At 40.2% G+C, this 22,419-nt stretch overlaps 1 protein-coding gene across 4 annotated transcripts in view; it reads right to left on the bottom strand.

Annotated features, from left to right (window-relative positions):
• The window catches only part of SYBU (syntabulin), a 72,289-nt gene that overhangs the window by 5,307 nt on the left and 44,563 nt on the right, over positions 1-22,419 (bottom strand). For all 4 annotated transcript variants that reach the window (XM_012786300.3, XM_012786302.3, XM_020288994.2 and 1 more), the window contains 2 exons: positions 6,372-6,474; positions 276-479 (listed from right to left, as the gene is read on the bottom strand). In XM_012786300.3, coding sequence (XP_012641754.2) covers positions 276-479; positions 6,372-6,474 — 307 coding nt within the window. The remainder of the gene's footprint in view (positions 1-275; positions 480-6,371; positions 6,475-22,419) is intronic.

Here is a 22,419-nt window from a genome sequence, read left to right as displayed (position 1 = left end):
TGAGGGGAATTAGTAGGTTCCTCCTACTGCCATCTGTGCTGTTTTCTCTCCCTGCCCAGGAACTGCCTGGACTCTTGTACCTTGTTAGAAATTATGGCTTGCACCCTTCCTGTACCAGCCCTTGAAGGATTAGCTGAGTGTGGGAAAGGAAAGACAAGTGTCTTGTTGCAGAATAAGGCAAGGGATCAAGAATTGTATACATTTTTTTTTCCTTTTATAAGAAAAGCTTACCAAGCTTTCTAAGACACATGGAATAGGAGGTGAACAGGACTCACCTCATGATTGGGCTGCAGTCACTTCCTTTGTAGGAGCCTGAATTGCTACTACTTGGGGAAGAAGGTGCATAACTGGGATGGTTGTTTACGGTGCTCAGCTGATTCCTGCACAGCATGGAGAGAAGGTCCTTTCCCCGTGGGGAGGGTGGGCTGCTGCCAGACTTGTAGGATGAAGCTCCATTACTCCGCCCATGAGGACCTCGACTGGGAGCAAAGCATGCAAAATGTTAAAATGCTTGGGGCTTAGAGATGCCCAAGTGCCAATGTCTTACTTCTCAAAGCTAGTTACTACTAAGGAAATTCAACTGATGGAGCAGAAAGGGGCAATATATTAGTGCAAACTGTCTATTATTATTATTACAATTATTAGTGCACTGTCCTCACAAGCAGCTTTTTTCCCACCTGCCCAGTATTTTCTCTCCCTGTATCATGAGCAGAAGAAACCTCTTCCTCTGTTGTTCTTTCAAATAGTTTCTGACCACAGAGCTTGTTTTGGATTAAACCCAGTTGCGTGCTAAGAACATACACAATGTGAAATGTTGACTTGGCTTAGGTTTATTTTGGAGGCTGTTTTGAAGATGGGGTTTTTGTTCCAGTACACCTGTTTCAGCTTAGAAACATTTGAGTTTGGTTCACATTGGGTTAAGAAAATTAAGGAGGTTCATTTGGAGGATGGGTTGTGGGAGGAGGAGAGGAGGAGGAGGAGGAGGAGAAAACAGAACAGACAAACAGAGCCCGCCCGTGTAAATGGATCAAGTCTACAGTTTTGACCACTTAACTTTTCTTTCCTTTTGATCCTCAATGACTTAACACAGCTTTTATCATTTAACTACTATTAAATAGTTGTAACAGCCCCTTCTTGGTTCTCCTGCCCTTGCCTTGCCCTCAGCAGCAGGAGGCTGACCTGTGGCTGCCATTACCTTTCTAAAATTAGAGTATCACTGCCCTCCTCAAAGCCCTTCAGTGGTTCCCACTGCCTCCCAAATGAAGTCCAGACTCCTTGCACGGCTCACAAGGTTCAATCCTACCATCCCATCCAACCCCATCCTCCACTCCTCCTCCCCCTGTAGTCCAGCATTCCAAATGACTTACAGTTTCTTGAGGGATCCATGCTTTCTACCAGGTTTTTGAACTTATAATATCCTTTGGCTAGAATGTTCTCCTGCTCCCTTTGCTAGCTGCTGGATAATTCCAGGATACCTCCTACTTCAAGACTGATGGGCACCCACTCTAAAAAGCCTTCTCTGAACTTTTCCCTAGGCCAGTGCAGGTGCCACTCTTTGGTGCTCCCTAAAACTCTGTGCAAACTTTCAGCATGGAACTTATCTCATGGCATTTCAACTGTATACTTGCTTGTCTTTCCTGCTAGACGGGGGCATCCTTGAGGGCAGGAATACAGCCTGTTCTTTACATTCCCACTACTTTATGGCACATGGTAGTTGCTCCCTAAATGACTGATGAATAAACAAATGAAGTTTGAGTTCCTGGCACTGCCATTTACTAGGAACTTAGGCAAGGAAGTCACTTAACACATAGGGAAGGAGATACACACACACACACACACACACACACACACACACACACACACACACACACTTTTCCTTCCTTTCTCACAGAGGTGATCTGAAAAATCAAATCGAAGAATGCATGTGAGTGCATTCCATAAGCTGTTAAGTGCAACAGCGTAGGTTACTATTACAGGATAAACTTATTCTAACTTCACTCTTAATCTAGTTCCAGAGATCTGACACCCATAGTATAAGTAAGCATCTTGAGAATGTTGAAATTACTAAAATAGGATAACAGTTCTGTGTCAGGATTATTACTTGGTGGAATTGCAAAAAATAAAAGAGAACAAGATACTTTTCATATAGCAGTACTTCTTTTTAACAATCTCCTCTTTGCAATTTTAATTACAGCTGTATCCACCTGACACATCTCAATGAGATGTGTGTAAATGGGAGTGCGAGAGTACATGTGGGTATCCTTGGCTTCAAAACTATAATTACTTATTTAGGCCGGGCGCGGTGGCTCACGCCTGTAATCCTAGCTCTTGGGAGGCCGAGGCGGGCGGATTGCTCAAGGTCAGGAGTTCAAAACCAGCCTGAGCAAGAGTGAGACCCCGTCTCTACTATAAAAAATAGAAAAGAAATTAATTGGCCAACTGATATGTATATAAAAAAATTAGCCGGGCATGGTGGCGCATGCCTGTAGTCCCAGCTACTCGGGAGGCTGAGGCAGAAGGATCACTCGAGCCCAGGAGTTTGAGGTTGCTGTGAGCTAGGCTGACGCCACGGCACTCACTCTAGCCTGGACAACAAAGCGAGATTCTGTCTCAAAAAAAAAAAAAAAAAACTATAATTACTTATTTAAAATAAAATATAATTTCAACTGGCTGTCAACCTGGCAAATCACACATAAGTAAAACATCACCAAATTCTAGAGTTAAAAGTTCTTTGCATTTGAAATCATTCAAATGAACTTTTTTTCCTTTTCCTGAGAAGGGGACACTTTATATGGAACAGATGGGCTGATGGCTTTGTGACAAATCAACTTCCGCAGCGCAGGGTAGGAAGAACTTCACGAGGAGCTAAAAGGAACATGTACCCTGGCTTGGAGTTTGTTTTCCATGCTTCACTTCTAAGTCTGGCACCAACCAGACCAACATTCTTAATGTGACTCTGAGAAATACGGAGGATTAACTATTACAAGTTAGGAGAGAACGTAAAGAGCTGTCCCTAGTGTTTGCTTGGGGAGTTCTAGTCCAAATTAACCTTCACTGAGGACCTTCTGTGCCCCTAGCGCTGGCTGTTCTAAGCTGTTTCATGAATATTATTTAGAAAATAAATTATTAGACTCTTTGTAATAGCTTACTGTTAAAAAACAAACACACTTAAAATATCAGTTCTGTTCCTTTCATTTAGTTTAGTTCAAACGCTAATGTATGTAAGATACAAATTGTTCATGGATGATGATAAAAAACATTTTCAAAGAGGAAGCTGGGATTCCATGTTTGTCAATGCCACACTCCTCAGCCCACTCTAAATCCCTTGGTCTGGTGGAAAAGAAGAACGCAGTCCACAAAAAGGAGAGGAAATTCTGCCGATCCTGCACCCTTTTGCAGATCCAAATATAGTAACTGGAAAGTAAGAGGAAAGAAGTGAAGAAGGAAACCCCATGGGTGACCCACGTGAGTATCTATTCCCTAGCCAGGGCACTTTACTATTCCTGTCACCACCACCATCATCACCATGAAAACAGTCTCACCAACTCTACCCACCCCAAAATCATATACTGAAGCCCTAACTCCCAGGACCTCAGAATGTGACTGCATTTGGAAATAGGGCTTTTAAAGGAGAAAATTAAGTGAAAATGAAGCAGTTAGGGTAGACCCTAGTCCAGTTTAATTGGTGTCTTTATAACAAGAGAGGATTTGGACACAGACTGTGAACAGAGGAAAAACAATATGAAGATAGCCATCTACCAGCTGAGGAGAGAGCCCTCAGAAGACATCAACCTTGCAGATACCTTGACCTTGGACTTCCCAGCCTCCTTATTATGAGTAAATAAATTTCTGTTGTTTAGGCCCTCCAGTCTGTGGTACTCGGTTATGAAGCCCTAGCAGACGAATATAACCACCACTAAAACAATCAATGCCATTACAGTCAGCAGCACCACTACTTTGTCTATGAGCATTACTTTTACCACCACTGACAAAAATAAGCATTTATGGACCTTTTACTAAATTCTGGGCACTATATTGAGCACTCACACATATAAGCTCATTTAAGTCAGTGAGGCAGATGCTATTATTATCCCATTTTCCAGAAGAGGAAACTGAGGCTTGGGGTCATAAATATAACAAACTGACCTCAAGCCCAGTTTGACTCTAAATCCCAAGCTTTTTTTTTTTTTTTCATCCTCCCTATCCCTTCTATCTGCTTCTGAACAGATTACGGTTTTAGTTTATTAAAGAGAATTCCTTAGAAATATCAGCAGAGGTGGCCTTCTATTAGATGAGATAATTTGTAAGTCTTTAGAGTTTTGTTTATAAAATCACCTGTCAAAACAGTCTCACCAACTCTACCTGTTCCTCATATCTCCCACCCAGGAGCTAATTCTCCTGGCAAAAAGTCATTTACCACAGGAGGGACCAGCCAATTAAAGGATCTCAAGTTACTACATAGTTTGGCATAAATTAAAACAAAAGTGAGGATAATAGATAGCACATAACCAATTTCAATTTTTCCATCTATTGATTTTTGTTAAACCTTTGAAATCTATTATTGCTTGGCTACGATACATTCTAGAATAAGCATATAACCTATTTGCACATAATTATTTTTAGCTATTTTACATCAATTTTGATGACTTAAAGATACCATAAAGTCCAGACTATAATTTTTCCCTAAGTCCCTCTGTATTACTGACATGACCTTGAAATTTAACCACAAACACAAATTCCTTTGAAATACTTAATAAAATTGGCTTCTTCTAGAGGTCTTCCTCTCTCCTTTTTTTTTTTTTGCTTCTCTATGTTCTTTGATACCTTGTACCATGGGCATGTGCTAATTTCTTGAATGAGATAAATGGTTTATTCTCAGAGCAAACCACATCTGATTTATACCGAAAATATATTAATATATCCATGCCCTGTAATCTCAGAGGCACTTTATTGGCAAAATAGGTGGGGTCTGAGGATAGAACAATTGTGTTTTTTTTTTTACTGTGGACTTTGCTCTTTCATTACAGGTTTGTCTGGCTTCAGCTTTATTTTTAACAAAAAAAGGACCCCGGGGGTCTCAGGTCTCTTTATAAACATTGGCTAAATTTTCTGCTTACCCAAGAGAAATAGGAAATATTTGCTTGCCAAGTCCTGGAGATGCAAGCCTGTAGAATCTAAATGGTTTTTCTCCAGAAAGGGACCTTAAAAAATCATTTAGTAACCCCCTTTTTACAATTTGGACACTGTGCCCCAGGACAATCACGTGACTTGATAAAGACGGGAAACGAGACATCCCTAGGTGTTGTGGCTCATTCCACTGCTCCTTGAGTCCTGCTCAGAGGCACCTCATCACTGCAGCCTCTTGGGACTAGCCAATCTAAGATATACCACACACCCCATTACTCTCTATATCCTTTCCCTGTGTGTTTGTTAAAATAATTGTATTATTTATCTATGTATTGTCTTTCTTGCCCTACTAGAATGAATATAATTTTCATGGAGTTTTGTTTCCTAATAGCAGCTGCTCAATAAATACTTGCTGAATGAATAAATAAGGCCAGTGGTGGCAGGCAGAGAATCCTGGGGCTTATAACCCTTCCCATTAAATGTGAACGGTGGCTCCCATTTTCCCATAGTCCTCCTCTCCCTCAACTCAAATAGCATCAATGGTGAACATTTGTTGATGCTTACTATGTGCCAAGCACTGACCCAGACTTTATGAGGTGGACCCCTGTATTGTACAGAGGAGAAAACTGAGGCATAGAGAAGTTAAAAAACTTGCTCAGAGCCATATAGTCTACAGATGGTGGTGCTGGCATTGGAGCCAAGGCAGCTGGGCGTCAGAGCCCACGTATGTAGCAAGCAGCGTGCTCTGAGGCCTCTCCCGGTGTTGGCCACCCACGCCCATGAACTTTACACTTTCTTCTCTCCTTCCCCAGGTATGTGTTGGTCAGGGGGTAACTGCTTCCTTCACAAAGATAAATAATGGAAGCCCAGCCAGAGGAAAGAAAGGGAAAGTCAGAGGCTTCACAGCCAAGAGACAATAGATTCATGAAGGGGAGGCAGGTGGGAAGGGCTTAGTACCCCAGAGAGGACACAGGTGAGTGAGGGAGAGAGAGAAGGGAGAGGAGGAGGAGCAGACACAGCCAAAGGCTGGACGAGAGACAGCCACGGGAGGACAAACACAGGCGAGCCCATGACCACAGTAGGTAAGGAAGGGGAAAGTACCAACTTTAAATCAACAAAAAAGCCTCACTGATTAATAATAAAATATGAATGCACAGTAATCCGGGTGGTTCTATGGATGCACAAGGTACAGGTAAGTCACCTGTGTAAAGAGTCTTAATGACAGAGTAGGAGACAGTGCCTACTTGCGTGGAAAAGAAGACCGCTTGTTTCCCGCAGTAGACATATGGACCTCAGGAGCGGAAATGCTGCCCGTGCTGCTCGAGGAGCTAAAATCAGCTTCACTACCTGAAAAACAACAGGGGAGAGAGAAGCGTGAAGGAAAGGAAACCTGAGAACATGCTGGCCGGTGCTCTGCCTTGCAGGTCCCTGGCTCTGTGTGTTTGCACACGCTAGCTCAGCAAGTGCCAAGATTCCAGAGCTTCCAGGCTCTCCGCGTTTCCCTCAAGGCAGACAGGAGAAGGCACGGCACAAGGATATCATTTCATAAGTACAGCTTAGAAGCACAGAAAGGCTGGTTTCATAAAGAGGCCGGTCTCCCAGCAGACGACCAACAGTGACCCAGGTGGGGGAAGAAACGCACGGCTCTCCTGTGTGGCCAGCCCAAACTTCAAGCAAATGGAATAGCACACTCAGCAGTCCAAATGTAGTTTCTCCAAGAGAGTTTATTTTGGGCTTTTGTAGTCAGGTAGTCAGACTTGACTTTGGCACGTTACGTCCAGAGACAGTCAGTGAGTTAGAGGCAGTCTATCTGATTACTGACTTCTTCTGACTACCATCTTCAGTTTTTCTATGAAGAACAAAGCCTTAACCAAAAAGCAGGAATTTAACATTTCCAAACTTAATGACAGTGATGGAATCTGTAAATTATACTGAAATTTGGAATTTTAGCTTTGGGGTGGGGCTGGGCCTGAGGTTGTTCGTTAGTTCACAAAGATCACATTACGAGTACGGACTAGAGTTGAGTGTTTAATTATAATAGAAACATGCTGTGTGGTAGAATAATTCATATTAATTCATTCTAACAAAAATACATAATTCTAAAATAGTAACAGTGGAAATATTCCCATAGATTGCCTGGGGAAGTAAGGGGAGGTGGAAGAGGCAAGATAGAACAATAGCAAGGAGAAAAAGTGGAATTTTTTTTAAAAGATGAGATTTCAATGAACTTTTAGAAAATAAATCAAGGTATACAACTTCATTTGACCCTGTTACTCAAACTCCTACAAAACACAATTTGTGACTCTTCTGGTCTATAAACCAGAGCCAGCTCACATTTCTGAGCTGAGGAAAATATGAATAATCTAAATCCTTGAGTTTCTAACAAGCAATGCACAATAAGTATCATGATAACTATTTATTGAATGCCTACTAGGTCTCAGGCCCTGAATGAGATGCTTTCTATTCTCTATGTCATTTAATCTTGACAACTTTGTAAAACAGACATTAATCTCACTATTCTGCTATTGAGGAAACTGAAACTGTTTTGCCCAAAGCTTATAGGTGATGAATCCTGTCCAGGACCAAATCCTCATGCTACTTCTTCCATGCTATGTTTTGTCCTCAGGAAGGCAGTGGAAAGAAGCTGGGGAACAGAACAACAGGAGAGATTCCTGAATAAACTAACTATACATTACCATCTCTCTGACAAACCAGGATGAACCACAGGTACAAGGTGCAGCCAGACTTTGGCCCACTGGTGAATAGATTCCTCTTTCTCATGGGTTTTATTAGTTTTGCCACAGGGGAAGGTAGGCAATGGCAAGGCAGAATGAGAAAAATCCCTTCTCTGGATTCCAGGACCTCTTAGGAAGTCCAGCCTCTTCTCAGAAAGAGATCAAGAATGACCTGTTAGCCAGATGACAGCAGTGGCTCCCAGTTCCCAGTAGAATTCTGGGTAGGTTAGGGTAGCAATTTATCAGAACTGAGACCAGCTATTCCTTTTGCATTTTAGAGACTTTGTTTAATGATGTAATGAGCTCCTAAAAGCTCCCTAAACCTAATTAGTTGCCTCTGAGTAATGCACCGGCTAAACAGTAGTATTTTACAATCTGAAGGATTCATGACTGTAGTGCAATCCAGCAACGTGCTGTTCCTGACAGCCCAATTCAACCAGCCTTGTCTGCTAGTAAATTATCTGGTTGATTATTAAATGTAAAGGTGGGCAATTTTCATAAATAGATTCTGTGGTTACAGCCACTAGGTTTAAGATATTATTTTCTAATGTGAAATTATTACTCTGAAACACTCAGTTTTTATTCCTTAAGACACACACACAAACCAATCAATTATAATTTAACTGTCTGCATAAAACCAGAAATTCTAGAAAAGGAACAGATACTGAAAATCCATTATTACCTCATGATGCTTTTGATCTGGGGTAATAATGTTCTCCAAACTAAAAGGGCAACTTTGTTCTATATTTTATTGCTACTGGAACTCAATAAATTGACTCAACATATTTGCAGGGCCTAAGGTCACTTTGTTCCAGTACTTTTCTATCTTATCTTCTGCACATCCAGGGGACCCCGCAGCTATACTCAGGACTATTTGAATAATATGGTAGTGAAAAATGCATGTGCTACTTCACAACTATTTCAGTTTATGATTTTAAAAGCTACAAACTATTTTCAATTTAGTTAATGCAGTATAAAATAAAGTCTTTTAAAAGGATACACAGGAAAGCTAATTTTAATACATTATCTGACATGTTCTTCTCATTTAGTAAGCAAATAACTATGAAAAGACTGGAGACTTGAACCCCCACCGCCATTTATCAATTTGTTGGCAACAAAGATAGAAAGAAGGAGAGGCACTCTATTCATTTCCTTTCAACAGTGTATGCAACTAAGGTATTGTAGGTGCTGTAGTTCAATGTTCTATTGGGTTACTAAAATGACACCAGAGAGTACTTAACCTAAAAAATAGAACCTGAGTCAGATGGGCTGAATTCAAAACCTACCTCTACTGATTACTATTAAATAAATGGAGAACTTTAGGCAAGTTGCTTCATCTCTCAGTGCCTCAGTTTCCCAGTCAAATGAAGATGATAATCATAGCAAATGCCTCATAAGATAAGCAATGAGTACGTGTGTGTGTATATATACACATACATACATATGTGTGTGTCCACATATATATGGAGAAAGACAGAAAGAAAGATGAAAGAAAGGAAGGAAGGAAGAAAGGGAGGGAGGGAGGGAAGAAAAGAAAGAAAGGAAAGGAAGGAGGGAAGGAAGGAGAAAGAAAGAAAAAGAAAGAAAGAGAGAGGGGGAGGGAGGGAGGGAAGGAAGGAGGGAGGAAAGAAAGAAAGAGAGAGAGAAAGAAAGAAAGAATGAGCGAGCAAACAAACACTTAGAAAATTACTTGACTCATCATAAGCTCTCAATAAATGTTAGCTGTTATTATTATCCTACAGGGGTTAAAAAGACAGTTTTCATTACACTCTACATTTCCTTCATGGACAATTTAGAGAACAGCAGTGATAAAGAAGGAAAAATATAGTCTACAATTCTGTCACCAAAAAGGAAATACAGTTAATCTTTTGATATATAACTATTCAGCATTCATACTTAATACATTATTACAAAACCTACTTAGTTTTTATCTTAATAAAGGAGTATCTTAAACATACCACATTTTATTAAATCAATGAATATGTAGGCTATTTCCAACTTTTCTATTATTAGAAACAAAGCATGCTAAGCATCTTTTACATAGTAACTCATATATTAAATATTTCTCATGATAATATAAATCCTATAAGGTAGAGACAATTATCATTCTCTTTTATGAATGATGCAGACAGAAGGTGAATGACATGTACAACTAATAGGAAGCAAGACTGGAACCTAGGCCATTTGACCTTGGGGTCCATGCTCTTAAACTTGAGCTTAAAGTTCAATGGATATCCTTGGGCATATCCTCATCTGCTGATCTCCTAAAAGTAGGATAAATTCCTAAAAGCAAAATTTTTAAGTCAAAAAATATGTTCCATTTAAAGACATATTCCATAGAGACTTGGGGATGGCACTAACCTATGGTAGTTTTTGTGGTCAAGAAAGTGCTTGCCCTTATCTGCCTGTGTGTAGATACCCAATTAGTAAATCTCTGATGTCACTGGGAATATTCTGGCAAAGAATGGGAAACTATTTGGCCATTGAAAAGCTATGCTTGAAAAGCTGAAGGGAATTAAAAATACACATATCCAAGTCATCCTCATCAACACTGTCTTTGTTCCTCATCAATATTGTTGTCTTTGATCGGCTGCCCTGGTTGGAGGAGTGGGATTCTAAGACTGAATATAGAGGATGAATTTGATGATTTTTAAGATACCCTGTGATGCCAAACCTTTTGTGACTATGCATCCTGCAGAAGGTATTTTTCTAACTATCAAGAAGCTATGCCCAGTGGCCTCTAGAAGTTCTGGTGTATTTTTGTTTGATAGTATTGCTGAACTCTTTTTGAGAGGTGTTACTTTTATTTATAACATTAGGGTAATAAGCAGTCTGTGCATGCATGCTAAGGCTGGGGAGTTAAAGAAGGATGGAAATAAAAAGAATTTGTGCCAAAACTGATAACTACGCTTATTTTTAAAACAGTACCTGCAATCTGGTCTCTTAGGACGTTGTTAGTTTTGCCTGCTTTCGGGATACTGTGGAGTCCTCATACATCAGAACATCACAGACCTCTGAGAACAGAACAATCCTGCCATCCACTAAGCTGTATTAAGCCATTCTAAACCACTGATTTAAGTAATTCCAAACCCTCCTTTATCCTTTATCACTGTAAAGCTATCAAATTAATTCAGGTTAGCCACCTATATCCCTACCTCAAATAGAGGCAGCAAATTAAAAAAAGGAAAAATAAAAATGGTTCCCCACCCATTCATCTCCCATTCGCCCCCCACAGATATACAGATCTTTTATTTAAAGGTCTCTAGGGAGGAGAAAGGAGCCATTTTCACATGGCTGAAGCCAAGCTCTGTTATTAAGGAGCAGCTGGAGCAGTGGACACATGCAATTATGGAAGACACTATTAAAAGAAGCTACTCTGAAGTAGATTCAGTAGAATTGACTCTTAGCTGCAAAGGTTTGGGGGGATCTAGCCAAGGAATCCAAGAAATGCTTCATAGCCAAAATAGGGTTTTGGTTTTTTTTTTTTTTACTTTTTACAAATTACTTCCCTGAAGTCCCAATAGGTGCTTCTCTCAGAAAGGGAATATTTGATCAAAAGATCAATAAATTGATAGAAGGCACATATACAGGTTTTATTGCATTTCAGGACAGAAGTCTTCTTGAAAAATTCTAAATATAATTTCCATTTATACTATAATTTCAGAAAAGAGTTATGTTCATTCTGATTGCTATTCAATTGAAGGAGCTGCCATACACTTAAAAGCATATCTACAAACATCTAAAAGCAAATGAGAAGTTTGAATTGAACTGTATTCAGAAAAAGAAAATAAAAATATATTTTGAAGTAAATAATTTATATTGGTTAATATAACTACATAAAAATAAAACTATGGAAAAATAGCAAAGTCGAGTATGCACTGAAAATATTTAGGACATCTGATAAAAGGCTAATCTCTTTAATTTACTAAAAACTCCTACAAATTAGAAAAAAATGCTAATACAAAAATGAGCTGAGGACATAAACAAGCAAATGACAAATAAATAAAGAAAACAAATGGCTAACAATACATTAAAAGACACAAAATCTCATTTATTGAAACTGTAAATGAAAGCAAGGAGATTTTTTTTCATCTATCAGATTGGCAAAAAAAGAAAAAGTTTAATAATATGGGTTCTGTTATGGATTTGTGAAAACCAATACTTGAATAGAGTGTGAACTGATGCTATACACGCATAAAAAGGAAAACTATACTGCTAGGAATTTATCCTGTACCTGCATCCAAAGAGACAACCTAATTGTCAGGTGATACAGCAGCTTAAGGAGAGAATACTCTGCAATCATGAAAAGGAATGACATGAATCTGGGTATGTTGAAGTGAAAAGATCTCAAAGACTTATTAGAAGAGAAAAGCAAGATGCAGAACAGTGGACTTGGCAAATCTGCTTTTATGCAAATATATCTTTAAATAATATGTAACCTGCTATATGCACAGAACCTTTTTCTTGAGGGATAAAAAATATTTGTTAGTAGTGATTTCTCTTTGCAATGCGAAAGTGGGAATGTAAAGAGACTCATTTTTATTTTATTATCTCTCTGACCCATTTAGCTTTTCTAACTATGGGCATATTACTATTATTAAAAATATATATATAGGGGTACAGTGACTTATGGCCAATTCATTTTTTTCTTTTAAAAAATTTGAGTATTTTTAAAGGATGATCTTTTTATAATAAAAGTAACCATGCCACGTAATGTAGTATCAAGAGGGCTGTGGAATCAAGACACCTGGGTTTGAATATTGCCCAGGCTAGAATGCAGCGGTGACATCATAGCTCACTGCAGCCCCCAAGGCCTGGGCTCAAGCGATCCTCCTACTTCATCATCCCAAGTAGCTGGGGCCACAGGTACACACCACCACACCCAGCTAATTTTTAATTGTCTGTAGAGTTGGGGTCTGGCTACGTTGCTCAGGCTGGTCTTAAACTCCTGGGCTCAAGCAATCCTCCCACCTCGACCTTCCAAAATGGTACAGGAGTGAGCTACTTAGCCCAGCTTGCATTTTTAATAATTATTGTAGCTGATTGTGCAGCAGGTGGTCCAGGAACCATGTTGTGAGGAAGAGAGCTCCAAAGATAAAGAGCACCTCGAACTTCTCTCCAAGTCCTATCAAATTCCAAGGGCTTATTTCAGTGTGGACAGTGACTGAACAGAAGCTAAGGAAGACATAGGCCACCAAAAAGAGGAGGAATTAATTCATAGGCAGAGCACACAGGAGAGAAAAATTAACTTACAGAGTGGTCTGTACTCTAACAGCTCTCCAGAACACTATCCAGGCATAAATACATTTTCAGAGAATTGGAGGAGAAGACGGGGATGCACATAAGGCACAGATTGCTTGAAACTGGGCCGGTTCCAGCCAAACTCGTGTAAACAAATGTCAGTTTGCAAAGCTAGTAGGAGACTTAGTAGTTGATCTATGGTTAGAAGTCCTCATAAACCTGTTTTAAAAGAGGAGGGGCCATCCAGAGTGCAGATGGGGATGCCAAATACCATTCAGCAGAGAAGAATCTCTCACAATCCAGCATATACTGGATTTGGGTTATTCCTTCATCCCTAACCAGCCATCTTTGGTGTGGTCCATTTGTCCATGACAAACGGGCTGAGCAGTGTCAAAGGAACCACACACAGACATCCATCATCTGCCACACTGAACCGGCCTCGGGGAAAGCCCTTTGGCAGGTGGTGGGTTCCAGGAGGAGCCGTCTCCTCCACTGCCTTTCACCAAACAGATCTGGGAAGGGCTGCATCCACGGTGGTCATGAACTTCATCCTAACTATCTTGGAGGCCCCATAATAACAGCAGATCCTCCCTGAAATATTTTCTAGACTTATACACATTCCTTACCTTTAATTTCTTATCAAATTTACTGAACTGGATTTCTTCCCCTTTAAAAAAGCTCGCTGGAGCGCCTGCTGCTTCTATTGAAGGAGAAGTGCGTATCTAGTGTTAACCAAAATGGGATGCCTGCTCTCCTGTCTGGCAGGAAAACCTAAATCAGGGAAAAGCAGCACTGCTGGTGGCGATGGGGATGGAGCAGGGGTGTCACTGTGGGGGAAGTTCACAAGGGAGGAAGGAGGTGTTGATGGAGTGGGAGAGAAGCCTGGAGACTGAGACTCCAGGAATGCTGGAGAGTCAGGGCAGGGCGAGGATTTATGACTGTGACTTTAGGGCCAGAGTATAAGGGAGAAGGAAAGGTAGAGACTTTTTTGAGTTACCTCATTCTCCAATCTTCTTCACCTCAGTGAGGTGGTGCTGTCTTCTTGCAATTCTAGACCACGAATGGAACAAAACACCCACTTGCTGGGAAAGAGATGACATAATTTACACCTCACTGCCAAGTCATCCAACAAGGCTTTAAAATAATGTTTGTTTTTTTTTTTAAGACCTCACTTTTGCATTAATATTTAAATTTGGCTCTTCTTAACACATTTTCTGCCATGCTAGAAAAACAAAAATTTTCCCTCCCCTTGGGACCACAGTGTTTTATTATGAAAATAGAATAAAATCTTCAGAAACAAAACAATCCTTTCTAATTTAATGAAAAATTTGTTATTGACTTCTATTCATTTAATCCACATTTTTAGAATTAAATTGTCAATACTAATTGTAACAATAAGAACATCAACAAGTAAGATTTTCACAAACCAACTGCAGGGTTTCGCCCAGGGAGCCACCCATCATGTGACATGTATGCTACAGCATGGCAGCGTGAGTTGCCTGCACACCACGTGGCTTCCATGGTAAAGAGATGTGTGAGTTACATATGCTTCACAAGTCCTGGACTCAAACCTAGCATGAATTAAATACAACTCACAGCAGTTAATGTGTTAATTGATTTTGATACCTAACAGCCTTGACTGCCTCTCCCCATCTTCATCCAAACCATGAGACAACCTCCAAGTCTGCTGTGACTCACAGGTTCCTGCCCAGCCTTGGAAGTAGCACTGGGAGTGTCACAGCCCACAAGCCACATGAAGTCGTGTGTCCTCTCACAGCTGGCTCACTCCCTTGAGCTTCTCAGCAGTTCCTCCACCTACACTCCATTTAAACAGAGCAGAGTTCCGTCACTGGACTTGGCTGTGCTCCACATCCAATGTCCTGATGTCCTTTCACCTGGTCCACCAAGGAAGGACCTTTTTCCTCTTTCTCACTTGCAATTTCGAACTCCATGAAGTTGTTTCTCTTTGCTTTTTATGAGGTGATATGGTTTAGTAGCCTCAGTTACTAGCTGTGTGGCCTTGGGAAAAGAACTTAACTTCTCTGTGCCTCACTTTCTCCTATGAAAGGGGAATAATAATATCTATTTCATACAGTTGTGGTAAGGATTATGTAATATATGTAAAACATATAAATATAATGCTAGCACTCTCCATACTTTCAGATGTCATTATTTTTATTTTTCTTCTTCTTATGATCACCCTTTTAGAATCACACCTGGGTCCCAATACATATGAAGCCAAAATCAGGGAGAAGAACTTGGAGCAGGGACTAGGGATGAGATGAAGCTGTCGTGTGGGGTACGAGAGAGGATTCAAAACATACAGAAGATGGTTCTGACAGAGGGTGGGAAAGATTCTTCCTCCTCCCTTCTGATTATAAATCAGTGAGGAAATCCTCAGACCTTGGCTGTATTGACTGAACTCTCCAATTTCACAAGAAGGCCGACAGCACACTGAAAACCAGGGAGCCAATTATCAGACCCTTCTTGTAGGGTCTGTGGATCACAAATAACACACAGTGGGAGCGCCAGTACTTCCACATGAGGTCGTATTTGTATGATCCACAGCTCTAAGCACACCTAGCAAATGTCAGGTTGAGACCCTGATCCTGCCTTCAGAAAGAGGCAAATGTCTTAGAAGGGACATCAGTCAGGTGTCAAAAGAGGTCAACAAAGGGGATGATTATTTCCTGCTGGAAGGATCAAGACCTCCTGGAGGATGCATAGGGAAACTGGCTAGCTTTTGAAACCATCCACAACTATTTAGGACTGTAGCATGCTGAGCTGTGGAGACAGGCATCGGGGGCGAAGGGAACAGCATGTAGAGACAGTACCACTGGAAGAATTAGAAGCAATGGCAGGGAATGGTGCAATAAAGGCACCTTGGAGGTGGGTGAGTTTAAAAACCCTTTTATAACTGATAAAGTTAAGAGTTGCTCATACTGAACACATAGGTCTTTTTTATTTCCTCAAATTCCTACCTTGCTATGTAAATGTATTACCTTTCTCAGAAAGGTAGATATCAAAGAAAAAGGAAGCACATGTTTTTCCTACCCCAGTGATACTACAGCCACAGTTCTGTCTGAAGTGATTCCACTGAAAACCCCTAACGGTCTACTGATACCCTCTGTTGGTGGTGTCCATTGATAAGCTGGACCATCTGACATGAGAAATGGGAAAAAGTGGCAGGCAGAGAGTGCTGTATGAAAACTAAGCATGGGAACTATTTTTCTGTAGGAGAATGACATTTCATTATGTTTTTTTTTTTTCCTTGGTGAGCCAGAAAGCTATTTTCTCAATTTCCTTTTTTTTTTAAATTGAGTCTCAGATGCATAGAACTGGATTAATAAAATCCTTGGTTCTTGATGTACTCTCATCATTGGTCCATGCGAGACTCTATATATTTATTTATTGACTGCTCTATTTAGTATGACATATCTTTTGTTTATTTATGTTTAATATTATAAGTAATGAAGAAACCACTTCCCATGACAAAAATGAGAATACTGACACTAACTTATATCTACCTCTGTGGCCCTTCCCCTCCAATTCTCTGTTCACCATTTCCTTGCTTTTACGACATCTGTGTGGTAAAAAATGCAGAATTTTTGGTTTTCTGTATTAGTTACCTTTTTAAAATAAATAGGTTATCATGATGTACATAAGCTTTGGGGACAATTTTCACTCCACATTATATTGCTCCATATGGTGTAGTGCATTCATTTGGTGGCTATGTAATATTCTAGTGTGTAATTTATACCATAATTTATCTTAATTCTAATAATGAGAAAATGAGTTGAATTTATTCCAGTTACTCATTTATCTAGATTTTACATTCTGATGAACAGTTATTTGCGTTTCAAGAGGCACAAGTATCCCTAAGGAAAAAAAAATCAAGAGAAAAAAAGTATAGTCATATATTTCACATACAAAAACAAATGCCCCGTGGGTCATCTGTCCTTACAGATTTGTTTGTATACTCCTTTCCTTCTCATTATGAGGAATCAAGAGTTGAAAGTAAAACTAGAGTCTCTGCTTTACTTTATCTCAATTTTAGGGTCCGACATTCCTAAGGCGACCCTTTCTTTGTCTTATGGTACTTCTGCCCCTGAGTAGCACTAGAAGATCAGGTAGGTCACTCCATGATGCTGTCCCTTAACCCTGGAAAGCAGACCCAGGGTCACTGGATTTACTACACACCCTCACTGAAGGAGAAAACACTTGGCCCAGGGTAGGAAGGGAGACAGGTGGAGGCTCCCTTTAGAGTGTGTGCTGGCGTTTAATGCAGCCCACAACTTGTCCCTAGTTCCAAGGCCAAATGCCATGTTTGAGTCACAAGTGAGAGAAATATCTTCTAAACCAAGCTCCACTGTTTTGGAGAAGGGGAAGCCACTGTGTAAAAGTCTCTATATTAGAAAGCAACTGCCCTGCATCAGAAATGTTAAAGCCAAAGTAAAGATTTCTGTCTTTTGAGTTTCATCTAAGCATCTACATGTTATAGCTTATAATTTGTCACTTTGAAATGTCCTTGTGAAGCCAAATAATTTGGTCTGTGGAGCAGGTCAGGCAGTTCTGGGATAGATTTTAAACCATCCTCAGTGAATAAGAAACATGTTCCTATCTGATGCTGATGCTGCTGGTTTGGGAACACACTTTGAGAACCACTCTCTTAGAGGAATGAGAGATGAATGGTGAGTTCAGGAGCACAGATGACATTTTCTAAGGTTAACTAACTTACAGGTAGCGGCAAGACCCAGTAATGTGGGTTTTAATCAGCCTTCCAGGTATATGCATGCTAAAGCTTGAGAACCACTGCCCTGAGATACCCCTGTGCCTGAGATCCCACATAGCAGCTACCTGAATGGCTGCACCTGAGAAAGTAAGAGAAGCCTGCTTGACTGCAATTTAAAATATAGATACACATGGTAGTACATATTTTGGGAACAATTTTTCCATATTTCACATCAAAAATAAGTGACCTGCTTAACTGTCATAATACTGAGTGGTGCTACCATGCTTCATGTAATCGACAATACATATTTAACAACTGTAGTTAATACTGGTTTCTAGCATCAGCTGGTCTAGGGTTCAAATATCTGTTCTTTCATTCAATGACAGTGTGACCTCAGGCCATAATTTAACCTATGCCTCAGTTTTCTTACTCTAAAAATGGATAAAAACAGTGCCTATTGCATAGAATTGTTGTGAGAATTAAATGTCATAATGCAGACTACTATAAATGTATAATAAATACTCATTATTTGCCTATTTATCCATGTGTTTTGCATGTATGTTGTTAAATGCTAAGTTTCTCTAAGAATTTTTGCATATGGGCACTGGAGACTTTTTTTTAAGTAGTGTGACTTAAGAAGGAAAAGTGTTTATTAAATGACTAAACTTTAACACAAGTGATGTTTATTATAGAGGCTTTTTTCGGTAATGGCTAGAAATGGCTTGCTATGTTCACGTGCTGTTAAGAGTGCTTTACATGGGTTCTCATTAATCCTCATACATGGAGCCTATGAAAGGTACAATTATTGTTTCATTTCACAGATGATGAAAGGACACAACAGGTAACTTGCTCAAGGTCACATAGTAAATGGTAAAGTTGTGATCTGAAACACCCCAATAATAAATGAATCAAAATATGCCTTAAATACCAAGAAAGCACACCTGCATGGAACTTGAAGAGTTGGGGAAATTTTTTTATTTTCCCCTAGAAGTGTTTGTTTGCTTGCCCTTGTGAAGGGCATGCTGAAACCTTGGAGAATACATTTATAAACAATCTGCAGCAGGGGGTCTTAGCAGCATCATCACCACTCTGCTCTGTGTCCCCTCCCTGAGAGCAATTAGTGAGCACAGACCACACCAGCAAGGAGACTGCTTCCACACAGTAACTGGGGGGGGGGGGGGCTGAGCCATTCACCTACTTTCAACAAAGATAACAGGATTGAATCTTCATTCTTGAGCAAGAAGTTAATATATTATAAATATATTTAAAAGAAGTATTGCCATTTTAAACATCAAATTGATAGGGTTTTTTTTCACAGTGTCGTCTGAGGACCACCTGGAGATCCTGCATTACTGGACTATTTGTTAATAATACAGTTACCTGACTCAGACTCCAGATCTACTGAAATTTCTTCAAGTCAGTCCTATAATCCACATTTTTACAAATTGCCCAGGTGATCTTTTATGCAAAGTTGTGAAACCACTAAAATAAAATAAATGGTTCCTGTTTTCAAATCTGTTTAGTAACTCTGATCTATTCTTTTCCATCCTGAATGCTCCACCTGAGGCAGTCATCGTTCTCACCAGGAATTACTGAGCCAGCCTCACACTGTGCTCAGCTGCTCGCCGTGGCCCCGAGCACTGTGCCTTCCACACTGCTCTGGAGCATAAATCTCATTAGATGATTCCTTTGTTGAAACCCTTCAATGACATCCTGTGCCCATAAGATAAAGTCCAAACTCCTTAGCATGATTTACAAGCCCTTCATAATCTCTCCATCCTGCCCCCTGCCATGCCCCCCGCCAGTGGAACCACTCACTATTTCCTGAAGGTGGCACATAGACACTAGACTCACAGTTTTCACTCATGCTGTTCCTTCTACCGGGATTATTTCCTGTCTTCTGGCCTGGAACTACCTGTTCTTCAGTTGTCAGTTTGGCCTTGACCTTTAACCTTGACTTTCTACAGGAAGAGGTTAGGTGGCCCTCTTTTATACTCTCAGCCCACCCAGAATTTAACAAGCATTTATCACATTGTAATGAAACTGCCTGTTTGTTTTAACACATTTTCCAATATGCTTATCAGTTCCTTAAGGTTCATCATTGTATTCCAGTGTCTAGTGCAGGATTTAGGTGCTATTGCCCTAAAAGATCTCACAGCATTAAAGGTTCCTCCACCCTTGGCATTCAGCAATGGCTCCTGGAAGGGTCTGGACCAAGCTACTTTCCTCTTTCTCCTACTTTGCCCTTTAGGTTGTATTGACAGATTAGTGTTATTTACAATTAGGGCCAAAATACTCCCTCCATTCTTACTTTCATCCCATATGCCCAAATTTCTTAAAACTCACAATTTCAGCCCCAGATACTAGCACCCCAAAACCATGCAGACAGGGAAGACCTCTGTCCTGTTCATCACTATATCCCCACAGCCAAGCACAGTGGCTGGCATATAGTAGACTCAGAAGAATATTTAATGAATGAGGGAAGAAAGGTACTGAAAGAACTTACAGATATGATTGTAGAAATAATATTGCTAATTTTTCAGAAATCACAAAGGAAGAGAGGTAGCAGGTTGAAAATGGGCAAAGAGTATGTACATCATTAATGCAGAGTAAAGATAATTCTGAAAAGTACAAACTGCTAAGTTTGGGTTGATCTCCAGTAAAATTATGGAAAAGATTCCTTAAAATAAGGCAAGAAAGAGCCAGAAAGAGTTCACCGAGAACCAGATATGAAAAACAATTCTCAGTTCCTTTTTCTGATAGTTACGATTGTCACATAATTCACTTATGTGGAGTTCAGTGGACGTTTAGTGTAAACATTTAGGATACTCTTACGAATAAGGTTGACATGTGTGCACTGGGTGATAGCACAGTTCAGTGCCCCAGGGATGTTGACAAATGGACTGCCTGTCAACCTCCAGGGAAATCTCTAGTAATGTGTCACCTGGCTCTGTCCTCGCCCTTATCCTATTTAACATGCTTTATTAATGACACGAATGAAAACCTGGACTGCAGGGTGTTGATGGCAGACTCCTGATTACACAAACCGTGAAGGGATAACTAACACAAACGAATGACAGAGTCAGATAATAATGCTACTAGCCACTGTGTACTCAGAGCCTACTCTGTCAAGAACTATCCATCTGCTATTTCCTTTAATCCTTCCTCCCAAAGACAGACGGGGTAATGACAAGGAAACTGAAGGTCTGAGTGGTGAGGAGGCTTGCCCCGAGTCACAGAGCTAGGAGACAGCGGAGCCGGCTAGTCTGATTCCATCCACCCTGCTTGATATCTTGTGATCAGAATTCACAAAGATCTAAGAACCAGAAACCAAGATGATGGCATTCAATTTAGACCATTTCAGATACGTGTTGAGTTTTTCACCTCCTAAGGCACTGGATGGAGTGGGGGGAGACAGAAATGGTTTCAATGTTTAAGACCCTTCCAGGAGTTGAACTAGACAGACAAACAAGGAGGACACAAGGCAGACAGAACACAATGAAGGGCACCCAGGGAACACAGAGGAGGACAGAATCCTCTTAGCTGGGAGGGGGAAGAGGGCAGGGGAATATGTCACAGAAGAGATGCCACTTGAGATGGGCCTAGAACACCAGGGAGGCTATGAACACATGCTGAGGGTTTGGAAGGGAGCTGACCTTAGGCGAAAGACACAGATGAACTAATACACGGAAGAAGAAAAACACAAGGCATGTTTAGTATACACTGAATCCCTTGTTTGGCTAGAGTATAGTGATCAGATGAAAAAGTGTTGCCAAAGAAGGTGAGTTGTAGCTAAAGAGTTGAAAAATATGAAAGCTATTCTATGGGCAGGAGGGAACCATGATATTTGGAAGGCAAGAGGGAGCCGTGACGAGATTTGAATGGAGTGGGGTAACATGAACAGAATGATGTTTTATGAAGACACTGTGACAGCAATGACAGCATTTTCTGGAGGAGAGACTGGAGGGCAATTCAAGTGACTATCACAATTTAAAGATGGGTTACATGGTAAGGAGGAAAGAGCCCTGAAGGAGGAGTCTCTTTCCGTATAGCTATTAGGTTCAAAAATTAACTGCATAGGTTCAAAATCATTTAAAGCTCCAGGGCAACAAAAAGATTTAAAACAAGTCAAGTATAAAGTAAGTTAAATATTAAGAAACACCTTTATCTTATGCTTCACACTTAACTGCAGTGCTACCCATGTAAAAGAACAATCAAATGGAGATATGAATGTTTTCTGCACAACCAAAGAGCAGAAAAACAAACAAAATAAGAATTATCTCAACCAAATGAAAAAAAAAAAGTCTTTCATATTACCTGAGGAATTTGTAGAATATTGAATAACCTGATTAGAATGGATTGAGATCTGAGCTTTAAGATCCATGCTAGATTTACCCCTGTGTAATCTTTAATTCAATTTTTTTTTAACAAGCGCAAATGTTAATAAAATAAAACAAACAAGTTGTATAAATTCTGGCAATGTCTGGTATCTGTACAGAGCGTGAGAACAAAAGCAAATGGCCTAGTGGAGTTTGTTTTAATTCTGCCACGTGTTCAAGGAACCAAAGCGAGAAAGGGAAAGAC

Source organism: Microcebus murinus, chromosome 7, assembly GCF_040939455.1.
Source record: "Microcebus murinus isolate Inina chromosome 7, M.murinus_Inina_mat1.0, whole genome shotgun sequence".
Taxonomy (NCBI): Eukaryota; Metazoa; Chordata; class Mammalia; order Primates; family Cheirogaleidae; genus Microcebus; species Microcebus murinus.
The sequence above is the reverse complement of the archived record's forward strand: the minus strand, read 5'-3'. Positions and strand labels throughout refer to the sequence as shown.